The following is a 14,517-nucleotide window of genomic DNA, read 5'->3' on the forward strand; positions in this document are numbered from 1 at the left end:
CCACACACACACACACACACACACACACACACGCAGCCACACACACACACACACACACTCACAGGATAGTTTGTGTAGTTTGGCGAACTAAACAACACATATTTACTTTACAGACAGGTCACATTGTGAATTAGGTCTGTGTTTCGTCTGTTGATTTGGTTTGATTTAGATGTAAAGTGCAAACACATTTCACACAAGACCTTCACTGGATGAAGGCTTGTATACTAATGTACAAGTTCCACGGGCAAAATTGTGTAATATCCTTAAAGATGTCCCGTGATGTGGAATTATAGGACGTTTATTATGCCCTTATATTCAATGAGGAACTGAAGCTGTGGATGTATGTAACACATGACTTTTGCTTGGCGCCCTCTGTTGGCCAGAACTGGAATTGTGAGTCAGCACTAAAATGTTTTCTGTGAGGTCACGTGATTTCTGAGAAAAGGAGCGACCGACTGTTTGGGGGGGGGAGTCCAGCGGTTTCACTCGCGCAGAGCGAGACATAGAGTCATAGCTCTGGGAGGAGAAACCATGAGCAATTGAAGCTTGGTTGCTGACACGAAATATAAAGGTAAGAAAATTAATCAACAGGCAATGCAAAAACATATATGCATGTTAAATGACAATGTGCTCGCAATTTTATTTTATTGAAGTGTACTGGCAGCGTCAGTTCAGTTTTTCGTAGTTAAACATAGTCAGTTAGTTTTATCGACGAAGTTCGCACTATAGGGTCATGTTTCGTTCGATCCGTCCATTTAATAATAGTCAACGTAAATTACTTGCTTATAACAGGCTGCGGACAAATGTAAAAATATCTTACGTTCAGAGATACAATTCTGAACATGCCTTCAGCCTATTTTCAAATGCAAATGAAATTGTGTTTTGCTAACAGGATTGCTATTATTACACAGTGACAATTGCTTACTTTTTGTTATTAGGTTTTTTGCTATTTCTATGTCCCGCACGCCCCCCCCCCCCCCTTTTTTCCCCTCTATCGCTCTATCTCTGTCTCCCTGTCTCCGACACGAGCCTGAACATTTATTGTAAACACAGCCGTGAACAGAAACTGTTTTGACAAAACCACATAAATATAACACTAATGCGGACAAAAATTAATCAACAGACAGTGCAAGAATAGATGTGTATGTTCAATGACCATCGTTTGGCAGTTTCATTTTACTAGCAGCGTTGAGCAAGTTTTTACGTAGTTATACATAGTCTGTTCTCTTCTTCGACAAAAGTCCGTACTATGGGGTCATGTTCTGTATGATATGTTTTATTGTCAATGTAATTCGCCTGTCTATGATACGTTCCTGGCGAATCAAAAATAGTTCCGTTGTGTGATACCTATTTTCAAGTAACCTACTGGAAACCCTAACACTTGTGATTCGGCAACGCAAATTTCTATTAGTACGCAATGACAGTAGCTTGTACAGTTTCTTGGCTTTTTTGTCAATATCCCGCACACCTCAGCCCGCCCCCTCCCTCTCTCTCGCTCTCTCTCACTCTCTCTCTCTTTCTCTCTCTGTCTTTCTCTCTCTCTAAAATTTAGTATTTCTAGTTTTGTTCTTGGATAGCATAGTTAAATGTCGCTAGTGCTTTAGTAATGTTATTCCATCTTTGCACAGTGTGTTGAGAATATGGTTTGTCAGGTCTGGTACAATTACTCATATTAGTACCGGTGAATGTACTTCATTGTTTTGCCGCTATTGTCAAGGGGTCGTGGATATGAGCGTCTGTTAAATGACTGTGGTGTACACATGGGTGTAGAGTTAGCAGGTACGGCTGCTCCTCCACCTAGTGTTCCAGGACCTTTTCGGTCTTTTCCGTCTTCCCGACCAGGAATAAGCAGGCTAGATAATGGATGGATGGATGAGATACATAACAGGAATTATTTTTTATGTGGCTCAGTGTACCTAATTTCAGATTTTTTTTTAAAATTTTCTGTGTGTACTCTATAAGAATATTAGCAAAATAAAAATCTACATGTAGGATTTCTGTGACCTTTATCTTATTTGTTTTTTGTTTTGTTTTTTTTTTTTGTTTAGTTTTAGTTGTAGAGAAAAGTTGTGGAGCCATGGCAACATCCGGGAGGATTCGATCTACACGTCGGCTGCGCAACTGGATGGTAGATCAGGTGAGTGCATCATGAAGAAGGCTGATCTTCCTCTTTCTTATCTCATTGGGGCTTTACTGCAGTTCAAATGAACAGCATATCACAATGGCTGCCATCATATGGTAATGACTCTCTCAACATACTACTGTGTGTGTGTGTGTGTGTGTGTGTGTGTTGTGTGTCTTATGTGAGTTCACACGCCGACCAAATCTCTCTCTCTCTCTCCTCCCTCCCTCCCTCCCTTCCTCTTCCTCTTTTTGTGGAATAACCCATTTTATTGTCTCATTGCTGTATGTGGCTTGTGTAACGCGTATGGCAATGGAGTCATTTTTGAGAACCCGGTTGTGCTTCTGACTGTTTCCGTTTCCCACCTCGCAGGTAAACAGTGGCCAGTACCCGGGCTTGGTGTGGGATGATGTTGCTAAGACGATGTTTCGCATCCCTTGGAAACATGCCGGGAAGCAGGACTTCCGGAGCGATGAAGATGCTGCCATTTTTAAGGTCTTTTTCCACCATTTGACTAAACGTTCTGCGCTTTCACTGTGAGCTTCATCTCCGTTTCAATCTTACGGTCTTCAGCGGGACCGTTCAATTCAATTAGTCCGATTAGTGTTCCATTTCACTGTAATGTCCACAGGACTGCATGTTCTGGCTGAGGCTTTCTCCTTTTTAAAAGGGGTTAATATTGAGAACTACTAGAGGATGATATTTCCGGCTGAAATATATCCAGTGAAAGCAAGCATAAATGAAAATCTCACTTATATCAGGACGAATTTTGTTAATCCTGAGATGTGACTGCATGGAACATTTACTAGAGGCTCAGACTCTTGGGGTGTTCCAAGGCCAACTTGGACTCAGTGACAGATTTTCTCCAGATAAGTCGAAAAAGTAGCCAGCTATTGATTGTGCTGATTGGGCCTGTACATATGCTCAAACGCCTGACTCCTTTTCCCCAATCCAAAAACAGGCATGGGCAGAGTTTAAGGGCAAGTTGTCCGCGGACACGCGCTCTGACCCCGCGTCCTGGAAAACCCGCCTGCGGTGTGCCCTCAACAAGAGCCCGGAGTTCAGCGAGGTCAACGAAAGGTCACAGCTGGACATCTCCGAGCCCTACAAGGTGTACCGGCTGGTTCCTGTGGCAGAGCAGGGTAAGACCGACGATGAGCCTAATCCGGAGGTACCATCTCAGCCTTTGTGGGCCAGGTTCAGAGACTCGGATTAAGCCTAGTCCTGGACTAAATTCAGTTTTGAGTGGAGACTCCTCTCCATACAGAACTCAGTTTGGTCCAGGACTAAACTTAATGTGTGTGTGTGTGTGTGCGTGTGTGTGAAACCTGCCCTTTTAAGTTTAAGTGGGCAAGAGGTCTATGAAAAAACACAATGGAAAAAAAACTATCCAGAAAGATAATGTCAGCACGAACACACACTTGTTGTTCACTCACTCACTGCTTAATAGATGCCCTTATCTGTAGCTTATGGTTCACGCAGTAATCTTTTATGCAGGTGATTATTTTCGCAAAGCAATGCAGACGCGGTACTTTTCGGTCTGGGATACAGCAAGAGCACCTCGTCAGTCCGCCTTCTGCGTGCTGAAGCATTTCACCTCAGCGATTTATGATTTCTCTGTTTGCAGAGCTGGGCAGAGGCTGGTAAAGCAGGCAATAGCATATTTGAACTTGTATTCCTATGCCCCCCCCCCCCCGCAAAGCAGGTAATAGTGGATTTGAACTTGCATTCCTGCGCCACCCTGACCCCCCCCCATTTCACAGTTATCTAACTCTTAATATGGTCAAAGTGCATGGAACACAAGGTGTGGTCTCTCTGAACATTGCTGACTGCATTCTTGGACTTGTTGAGTTGAGAAGGGAAAAAGAAAATCCTCATTTGTAATAAAGAGGCAATCCAGTTCGAAAAAACACTGAACACTTCTAGTTCGAAAAGGATAGCCCCTTGAGATGTAGCATCTCATTTTCAAGGGGGTCCTAGACCCCAAGGGGGACACTTGATCCATTGTGCACGGCTTTATTTCTCCAGATAGAGTACACCTGCTGACGTAGTCAACGCCGTACCAAAAAAAACAAAAAACAAAAGCAGTATTCACGGCGGACCTCAAGAGAGGCCGTGTGCATGGCAGTCCCAAGGACACCCAGCTCGTTAGGCTGGACAGTCAAGGCGCATGCTCCCATTTTGGCTTTTGCTGAAGGCCCGTGGGAGTGTGAAGACTCCAGCCGGTGATATTCGCACGGTTCCTCCTCTCCTCCCCTACGGCATACCTGGGGGGCCCCACACGCCCCCCAGACGCTGACCGGCCCAGTGTCTGTCGCGCTTTTTCGCGCTTCTGTTGCGAATTTATTCAGGACCGTCCTTCGGTTTTTCGGTTCGCCCCCCGAATGAGTGCCGCACTTTTCTCGTCGTTTCGTCCCGACTGCAACCGACCGAACGATAAAAATTAAAAATAATAAAAAGGGCTTAAGAATATCGTCTGATGTGTCAAACTAAGGGAAAGAGAGAGAGAGAAATTGTTTAAGAATCGTTATGTATTGTTGTTTAACGTGTCATGGTAAGACTATAAAAGATATTTAAAAGTGTTTAGGAATACAGTATTTATTGTTGCTTAGTGTGTCAGGGTAAGACCATACAAATATATAGAGGGACTGAGAAAAATGTTTAAGAATACAGACACACACACACACACACACACACACACACACACACACAGGTGTGCAGTCAGCTATTACGGTCAATGCAGCCTGTAGGGACGTTGCTATAGTTTTAATATTTACATATTAGGGAAGACGCTGGGGTGTCAGGAAGATCAGCATGCTTTCAGTTTGATAAATACGACGGGGGGGGGGGGACTCAGCCAGGCAGCCTCTTCCCTAATTGACACTTCCCCACCCCGGAATTTGCCAAACACACCAGGAAGTGAGGGGGGGGGGACTCCTAGGAGGAAGTAACAGATAAGGGAGATTCCGTTTCAGTCAGACTGAGCCAGTGTGCTTGGTGTGAGCTGGGAAAAAAGGAGAAACTCAGTCGACAGCGTTTTCTCGTGTGAACACCATAAACATGTACATGCACCGTAAACACACAGTAAAATGTTCGGCGTTAAATTAACTCTTCCTGTGTACATGCAGTTCCTGACCGCTGATGTGAACTGCCATTTTCACGTGTGAAAACAAAACCTGTGACTTGAAATAAATAGCACAGGTTACCTTTTTCTGCACTTATCTCATAAGAGGGATTATTTTTTTACAGCTCACATGTGTACTCCTCACATGTTGGGTGTTCACATGTGAATTTTCACATGATTTTTTCGTAAGGGCTGGCAAGGAACTCTTTTTTAAAGAGCTCTGGAGTGCGGTTGCTGGAAAGCAGCCAGTACACAAAAACTGCACAGACACAGGCACGAATGCAAACACACCTACCTGCTCGAGATACAAAGAGACATGCAAACAGATACAAGCGCACACATTTGGTGTAATTACAGGGGCAAGTTTGTGTTGGCGGAAGGGATCCAGTCGGGTGATTGTGTGTGCACGTCATGTGCTTATTGCCCGTATTGCAGAAAAGCTTTGATGGGCAACAGCCTTCAGGTCTGGCGGTGAAGACGACCAGACCTTGAACGCTCATCAGGCCCCCCGTTTCTCCTGGTATTTTCGGATTTGGCAAAAACAACAATTTCCTGTTTTCTCCTTTAGAAAGAGGAGCAAGGCTCGGCGATCATTAGTGGTTATAAAAAAAAAAAAAGAAAAAACGCACTAATAGGAATTTTCTCCCAGAAGGTCTGGCAGCCGCTGGAACAAAGGAAGGCGTACGGGCGGGAAGGAGGAAGAGGAGGAGTGACTCCGACAGCGAGGAAGAGAACCTGACCAAAAAGATCAAAGAGGAGGTTGTCTCTCTGCAGCCAATCAGCATGGTGAGTTTCCAATCGTGTGTGAGGAACGCAGAACTGTACCAACCCCCGATCTCATCTCTTCAGGCTATACCTGGGCTAACTGACTATCGCCACTCTGTGGGGCACTCCCAGTCTGGGATCATTTTTATCACTTAAATCCCCGTCTTTTGTGCCACTTTCATGTTACATGTACCTCCATCCAGCGCTTATTGTACCTTGTATCTCTATCTTGATGTTGTAGCTTATCGTGCCTCCTAGTTTGACGTAGCATAGGTTAGGTCAAAGAGTAATGTTTACTGTGAGAACTGGACTTCATGTGTTCCTGGCTATGAGTAACCGTTACAAAATGAGTATTGTACCTTATCGGACCTCTGTTTTGTGGTTGTCCCTATGACCTTCTGGTATGCACATACTGTACGTCTCTTTGGATAAAAGCGTCTGCTAAATAAATGTAATACAATGTAATGTAAAAAAAAAAATTCTTTGGAATGCCTTTCGTGTGCATGCGGAGGTACACCGCGCCCGCTTTACCGCCAGCCTGTGTTCCTCGCCACAGGGCGCTCTGTGAGAACGCCAACCGCGGTTTTCCACCAGTAGGAGGCAGCGCATCGCTCTGTGCGCATAGACTGGGCGTTAACGCTTTTTGTTTTTTTTTGTTTTCGTTTCGCTTTTTTGGTTCAGGCTCCCCAGCAGATCGAGGCGGAGCGAGAAATCGCCGCCGTGCCCGAGGACGCCACCGCCGCGCTCCTCCAGAAGAACGACAGCTGTGAGTTTCACGCCCGCGCCGCCGCCCTTCCCCTTCGCGCTCGCTGTCGCCTCCAGCCAATCGCAGCGCCCCCCCCGAGACACAGCATGCTCTTCATATGCGTTTCTCTTCCCTCTAGCGGTCATGGAGGTCAATGAGATCCAGTTGAACTTCATGATCGAGACCCTCCCTGCTGCCGGAGGTAATGACCCTGTGATTCATGAGCACTGAGCCAGGGCTGCCCGGCCCGGTTCCTGGAGATCTACCATCCTGTAGGTTTTCATTTCAACCCTGGTTAGGCACACCTGATTCTACTAATTGGCAGCCCTGCTGGACCTCTAGCGGTTGAATGAGGTGTGCTTCGTTAGCGTAGCGAAAACCTACAGGACGTTAGATCAGCGGGAACAGGGTTCGGCAGCCTTGCGCTAAGCAGCCTTCTGTTAGTTTACTAGATCATAAGTTAGCGAGCCCATTACATTGCTTCTATTTGTAAGTGCGTCTCTCAGATAACGATTCTCTTCGTCGAGGCTCTCTGTCTGTTGCAGTTGCTGCTTTGCCTGCGTAGCACTGTCTCCAGCGTCCTGTTTGTAACCCTCCCCCCATGTGTTGACCCCCCCCCCCAGCCCTCCCCGCACTGATTGTGTCGGTGAAGTACTTGGGCCAGGAGGTGCTGAGGAGGGAGATCTACCAGCGGGACATCAGGATCGCCTACTACCCCTCCTCTGTGAGCCCCCCGCCCCCCTCGGCCCTGTCGGTGGGGGCGGTGGAGCGGGTGTCCCTCCCCGAACCCGGGTCCCTGCTGCCGGAGTGCTCCATCTCGGGGGTCCAGCTCCAGGCCTGCTCCACCCTGCTGAACTACATGGAGAAAGGGGTGCTGCTCACCTCCAACACTCTGGGGGTCCTCGCCCAGCGCTTCTGCCAGGGACGGGTGTTCTGGAGGGGCCCCCACGCCGGAGAGAGCGGCCCCCACAAGCTGGATCGCACCGCGCACCCCGTCTTCCTGTTCAACAAGCAAACCTTCGAGCAGGGTGAGGCTCAAAGTTCATGCTGTTGGCTGCCAGTCAACCCTCTTTACAGTGGTCCTGCTTACTAGTAATAGTTTCACTGTCTGGCGCTGGAATCGCTACCATTATCCTGACCTAGCTCCCCCTTGATGAAGAGCGGTTGGCCACATATTGTTCGTACCTGATATACAGGTTGAATTTTATGCACGATATGGTGTTAAGGCAGGGTGTATGGTGTATAGCATTAGCATGTAGTCCTGCCTGTGTCCTGGGAGACACAGAACTCCCGCCCAAGCACATTAGAAATATACAGGTATTGCCTGAGCTCTGAACTTTAACAAATTACTGTAATATATATACTAGTGTCTTAAGAGTGTAGAAAACTGTGTAGGTATGGAAGGTGTAGAGCAGCACACTGTGTGTGTGTGTGTGTGTGTGACAGTGAGTGTGTGTGTGTGCTTTTCAGAGCTGGACATATTTCGGAGCAGTGGGGGTACCCCACCTGAATGTGGGGTCACTCTGTGTTTTGGAGAGGAGCTTGACACAGAAGACACCTCCAGCAAACTCATCACAGTGCACGTAAGGCTGGACATCATTTCTCTTGCATGATTCAGCTGGCTTTCCCTCTCAATTTAAATTACAACCGTTAAACCGCTTTAAAAAATATGTGATTATTTGGATCAGTTTCAAAATGAGATAGGATTTCAAAACTGTATCCTTGATTTTTTTAGGAATATTTGTGAATCAATATCGGCTGAATGACTTAATTTTACTTAACAAGAACAGCTGTTTTAATGATTCAGCATCAAGCATTACTGAGCAGATCTCGAGCAAGGTCTTGTGTTGAATCCTTGTTCCATTCCCACAGGCCGAGTTTACATTTGTTCAGCCATCTGAACTGTTGTTCACTTATGAAAGACAAAAATTGTTTTGCTGTTGTCTTCTCTGCATCCTTACCTCTGTCAATCACCCCTTCTCTCCCACCAATCAGATCTCCCTGCCCTGGGCGACCCAGCAGGTCCAGGAAGCACAGTCTTTCCGGGAATCTGTGGCCTTCCTGCAGACATTGGCCAGCCAATCACCACTCAGTGAAGTCACCCTCAACCTTGTTGGAATCTCCTCTAACTAGCCAATCATGGGCAGTGGAGGACACACCTCCCACCCCCCCCCCTTTCCTTATAGAACTCTCTGATGGACAGTGGCATCTAAATAACTTCACAAGCACTTAGCATCTAGTCATAGTTGTATCCAAGATGGCGTCCGCATCGGCTCTGCTCTTGACTCTTTTCCTGGTCGGTGCAGCTTCTGTGAGCAAGGGAGCAGATCCGACGGTTCGAGCAGCACTACACGACAGACACTCTGCACTTTACCACTGTGTAGGAAAGGCCTCAATTCCCTGGTCCCGTCTTGGAGACCCACACCACTGAGATGTTACGGCTCTGCACTGAGAAGACAGCAGGACCCTGGCGCCTTTTAATGCCCAAAGACCAATGCTGATCTCAGCGGGACATGATTACTGATGAATATAGTGACTGTGTATGATTTAACCACTGGGACCTCCTTTTAAAGAGGCACACCTCTCTGTGACAAAAAAAAAAAAAAAAAAAAAAAAACATTTAAAAAAATCAGTGGTGTGAAAGAGCCAGCAAAACTAGTGCATTACGCCTCTCCACAAGAACATCCTGTGTCTTTCAAAAGATGGAGGGTGACAGGAGGAGGCCCCACCTTATTGTAAGCACCTTGTGCTCCATGTTTCGGAGCAGGGGCAGGAATATGTAAGCCAGACACCCAGCGCAGGATGTTAAAAATTCAATTCACACATCGGCAGAGATTTTTTTAAAAACTGCTCACCGCCTGAAATCCTTTCATACTGATGCCAATGTTCATCACACATCCTTCTTCAAACATTGTTTGTATCTGTACTGCCGTCTTTACTGAACATAGCACATGTAGCCAATTTAGCACATATATACGTATGTACATACAGGCATACTGTAGATAGACACGTAGAAATACTAGCCTAAAAACTAACTGAGGAAGGTGAAGGCAATTTTTTAAATGATTCCTTACTTGAAACGACAGGATAGGATTGCTATGTGATCTGATTTGTAACGGAGAACAGTTTGAAGTTTAGGCCTGGAAACACCTCTCATAGAGGGCCACATTCCTGTATTTTTGGCCAGCTTCTGTTCTGTCGTCTACCCTGGCTGGATTTAGCTTTGATACACCAACACTGGTTCACTTCTGCCACAGTAGTCCCAGACCACTGAAATAACTGGACTAATTAATACTGCCCGGGGGCAGTGGTGTGGTACGGAGGTTAAGAGAACTGGGCTCATAACTCAAAGGAGGTAGCCAAGGGTTGATTCCCAGCTGGGTCGCTGTTGTTGCAGACCACCTGTATAAACTGACTGTATGTAAGGAAGTAAGTTCAATCTGTGTAAGTCACTCTCGGCAAGAGTGTCTACTAAATACCGAGAAAGGTACACGTCAATGTCAGAGATGCTAAATAAATAATGAACAGCAAAAACTGGCCTCCAATGGGGCTGGCCTACTCCTGGATTAGTTGCAATGCCCAATAGGGTCTACTATCAAGGACTCAACTTCCGGCATGAATCAAAAAGATTACGGCATTAAGAATTTCATGTGTAAATATGTTATTAATCCCAAAAAAATCCTTACATTTAGTTTGCTTCCATGTAAAAGACTGTACTTCCCCAATAAACTTTGGAATTTGAAAACCAGCGGGTGGATGTTCAAGATGTAGAAGGTTATACAGTGCGTGTGAACTTTACTTCATACAAATGGCTTCTTTAGAAATGATTCAATACTTCTGCTTCTTGCTCATAAATGCATTCTTCCGAATTGGGTTGAAGACACTTCTCTAACTGTAACGTTGTGGAAGAACAAGTGCTGTTCTTAGGGGGCAATGAGAACTAATTTCTTTGTCTAAAAGAGAACTTCAGATCCTGTCTCCCTTCAGAATTAACAGACTTTATTACATCAATATCCATTATAAAGGAAGCAAAAGTTTGAGTTCTACACAGGCCAAGAGTAGCTTGGACTCTGATATCCGTTTGATACTCTATATTCTGAATCCTGGAATTCAGAATATATGGTATTGTACAAGACACTTGTTTCTTTAATTTAGCTTTTTTATTTTTCATATTAGTATGTGTGTGTGTTTTATGTTATCAATTTTGGTAAGGAATGGAGTGGTAGGCTATACTGGTACTATCCTTATACTGAATGTTCTACTGTAATGTGAATTTTGGTGGATTTGTGGAAACAATAATAAAACTTTAAATGAGAAATGAAATCACTAAATTAAAACCTTAAAAAAAATTCATATTAAATAGCTTAGTGTTTATTTGTCACTCAATTTATAGGCTAATTAACATGTTACATTTAGACATTGCCATTGGCTGGTGAGGCAAGCTCTGCGATCTTGGCATTCAGTTTCTGATTGGTCCAGTCCTTTGTGATGTCATCCAGATGACTATCAAAATCCACTAGTAAGGTGTGGTCTCCAGAGTCCAGCAGCTGATTGGCTATTGCACGAGTCTCCTCCCACTGATGCAGCATTATCCTGAAAGGGAGAGATGTGTACTGAAGGCATGCTGTATTGCACCAGAAGGGGACTGGTCAGTACAGAATACAATGGAAAATGAAAGCAGTAAGAGGGGGGAAAAAAAGATACATTGATATTCTGGCTCAAAAAACGGACACAGAAATGGCCAAAACCCCAAGGGTCAGTGATGCTGGTGTGGAGAGAGGGGAAAGAGGGAACGACTGTGTGTGGAGAAAGATGGAGGCCCTGCCTCCACCACAGACGTCACAGCAAAGGCGCTCACGTGTGTTTGTCTTTGAGCGTCCACCGCGAATCTTTGCGCTCGTACATGACAATCGGGGGAACTCTGTACCCCGCCGACATCTTTGCACCATCGATCTGGGGAAAAAAGCACACCAGAATAGTATGTGCATAACCAACAGAAAAACAAACTCCGCGATACACACCCAAACTCACGCACAGACACACATGCACACAGACATACATACACACACACACACACAGACATGCATGCACACATACACACAAACGAACGCATGCACACACACACACACACACACACACAAACGAACGCGCACACACACACACACAGACCTGCACGCACACACACACATACAAACGAACGCACACACACACACACACACACACAAACAGACACACACACTCACGCACGCACACAAACGAACACAGAAATGCACACACACATGCATGCAAGCGTGCGCGCGCACTCACAAACGAACACACACACACACACACAAAAGGACACACACACATACTCCCACATGCACACACACACAGAGCTCCTCAGAGGTTTCTCTCCCGTAGCGGTGCAGGAGGATGCAGCCACTCTGAACACGGAGCCCCACAGAGCCTCCCGTTCCCACTCATCTCACCATCAGCATCACTGCGTTACTGCACTGCTCCGCGATTTTATCCGCTATCTTCAGCGCGCACGGCGTGGGGCTGTGGGGGGCAAGGGGGGGAGGGGGAGAGGGGAGAGAGAGGGGGAGAGGCGAGAGAGAGAGAGAGAAAGATGGAGGCAAAGATAGAGAGGGAGAGATGAATAAAACAGTAAATAAAAGTGTGTTTATGTTGGTATAGGCTAATAACCACGCGCAGGGGGTGTATTTCACGGAGCAGGATTACCGAGTTAGCTGGATAACTGCACAGAGTAAAACCCGGAAACCCTCCCAAATCTGGAACAAGGACCGAAGTAAAAAGAGCTGCGTCGGGTTTTACTCAGCACAGTTATCCAGCTAACTCGGCTATCCCACTTTGTGAAATACCACCCCCGCCCCCCAGATCAATAGTTAAAAGGCGTACAGACAGACGAGTGCAGGAAGGACACAAATAGAGCAAAAGACATGCTAGGGGATGCTGGGAGGCTCCTGGGATGGGTCCCATGGCCTGCTGTAGAGACCGGACCACACCGAACGTGCAGCGGGCATCCCACGCACCGGAGGAGAGAACGTGCCAGCCAACCTGCCCTCTCAATCAACAGCGGAGGTTACCATGCAGTGGAAGCAGTGCAAGATTCATCGGCCATTTTACAGAGGGGAGGAAAAAAGTACAGTGGGACACATTTTTAAATAAAATACACATGCAGGGGTACAGAAAAAAAAAGGGGACGGCAGAGGAAATCACCTGCTGTCCGACACACTGGCGTTGGCTTGATAGTATCCCACAATCCTCTGCTGCGTCTGCGCGCACCATACGTCTACCTGAAACACAGCAGACGTCACCACCGCACTTAAAACCCCAAAAGCACGGCAACGCAGGAGAAGGGTTAACCGACAGGGTCAGTGAGCCTGCAGGCGTATCTGATGACGACGAAGGATGCCGGTGTTGGATGAGAAAGACAACGGACTGCGTACCTGTGTGAGGGCAAGCTGTGTGACGGGGGCCAGAGACAGGTGCGAGTGGAGCAGAGGCACACAGTCCGTCACGCACACAGCGCCCCCAGCTGGGGTGGAGGACAAAAGGACGCCGTTCACACTGCAGCGTGGAAACAAACAGGCGTGCAGGTACATCTTGACATATGCCAGGCAGGACAGTTCAACCTCCCCCATCACTGTGTGCGACAAAAAAAGAGGCTCGAATGTAGCAATCATACAACATGGACACAGACTGAATTAGAACTGTAATAAAATAAGACACAACACAATAAGCTGGCTGGACACAAATGTCCCACTGCAATAGATTTTTTAGACACGGTTAGAAAAAAATATTGAGATAACCGTAAGCTAGTAGCTTCCCTGTGATGTTAACTGGATGTCCCATGGTTAACGGATGATGGCTAGCTAGCAATGCGCGTTGCACTACAAATGGCACGGAAATACCGGCAGCAAGCCACGTGAGCTAACTAAATTAGCCGATATTTTTATGCTTCGTAAAATGAAATGGTGAGTTCAAGAGTAAAACATTTCTGCGTAAATGGAGAAAACCTTTTCATACGTCGGAAAGCAGCTAGATGGACAACAACTAACGCTAGTTAAAGTTCTGGCTGTGTGATTTCTATCCCGTGTAGCCAGTAGCCAGGCTACATTAACGAAATCATTAGCGAACCAACGATAGCACCTGTCTAATGCTGCACTAGTTTAGTTTAGTGTTAGAATGCGTTACCTAACTAACGAGCAACTACAATAAATTGGAATGCTGTATCGTTACCTAACACTATAGACAACACTATCGACTTTTAGTATCGAGTAAAGACCGCTTTTTCATTCGTTATGAACTAGCCAGCAACCCTAAGCAGTTGCTGACACCCGGAATTGTATCTGGCCAACACACTTATCGTTACTAACTGTAACAACTGTGTAGAAAAAAAACTATCTGCCTGGCAATGTCAAAAGCACTAATGAGCTATAATTTCCAGTTAGCTAGTAGACTAACGTTAGATAATGCACACTGCTTACCGTTCAATGCGCAGTAGTGGCTAGCGAACACCGTAGGTGCAAAATGAGCAATATTAAAACAGTCCTAAAGCAGTAGTTTTTTAATAAAAAATTGCGCAAAATATTAAGCGTAATCGTAAAATTGCGAATATAAATAAATGCGGAATGACTACATGTAAGCTAAGCGGTAGCTAAAGCTGTGAATTCAGCGTTCCCTTTTCCACAATGGTGGTGTACTGTGATTGGCTTGGATTCCCGAGTGTGTGAATATCCTAACGCAATTGGTGGATGT

At 46.0% G+C, this 14,517-nt stretch overlaps 2 protein-coding genes across 7 annotated transcripts; one reads left to right on the forward strand and one right to left on the reverse strand.

Moving 5' to 3' along the window:
* The first annotated feature begins 431 nt into the window (after positions 1-431).
* irf9 (interferon regulatory factor 9) lies at positions 432-10,504 on the forward strand. 3 transcript variants are annotated; one of them, XM_064333775.1, is made up of 10 exons: positions 432-571; positions 2,049-2,137; positions 2,495-2,617; positions 3,084-3,264; positions 5,896-6,032; positions 6,693-6,777; positions 6,896-6,958; positions 7,380-7,784; positions 8,227-8,339; positions 8,752-10,504. In XM_064333775.1, exons 2-10 carry the CDS (start codon positions 2,078-2,080, stop codon positions 8,887-8,889), a joined length of 1,305 nt encoding a protein of 434 aa, XP_064189845.1. In that variant the 5' UTR covers positions 432-571; positions 2,049-2,077; the 3' UTR covers positions 8,890-10,504. The 3 variants fall into 3 exon arrangements, with proteins under 3 accessions (XP_064189845.1, XP_064189846.1, XP_064189847.1); XM_064333776.1 differs by having other exon boundaries at positions 5,899-6,032; XM_064333777.1 differs by lacking the exon at positions 6,896-6,958.
* Positions 10,505-11,105: 601 nt separating this feature from the next.
* On the reverse strand, positions 11,106-14,436 carry emc9 (ER membrane protein complex subunit 9). Of its 4 annotated transcripts, none has more exons than XM_064333787.1 (6): positions 14,247-14,436; positions 13,206-13,402; positions 12,976-13,052; positions 12,225-12,294; positions 11,615-11,709; positions 11,106-11,349 (listed from the first exon to the last, which is right to left on the reverse strand). In XM_064333787.1, exons 2-6 carry the CDS (start codon positions 13,398-13,400, stop codon positions 11,169-11,171), a joined length of 618 nt encoding a protein of 205 aa, XP_064189857.1. In that variant the 5' UTR covers positions 13,401-13,402; positions 14,247-14,436; the 3' UTR covers positions 11,106-11,168. The 4 variants fall into 4 exon arrangements, with proteins under 4 accessions (XP_064189857.1, XP_064189858.1, XP_064189859.1 ...); XM_064333788.1 differs by lacking the exon at positions 14,247-14,436 and adding an exon at positions 13,999-14,136; XM_064333789.1 differs by lacking the exon at positions 14,247-14,436 and adding an exon at positions 13,776-13,911.
* Between the last annotated feature and the right edge of the window lie 81 nt (positions 14,437-14,517).

This window comes from Anguilla rostrata, chromosome 4 (genome assembly GCF_018555375.3).
Source record: "Anguilla rostrata isolate EN2019 chromosome 4, ASM1855537v3, whole genome shotgun sequence".
In the NCBI taxonomy this organism is placed as follows: domain Eukaryota; kingdom Metazoa; phylum Chordata; class Actinopteri; order Anguilliformes; family Anguillidae; genus Anguilla; species Anguilla rostrata.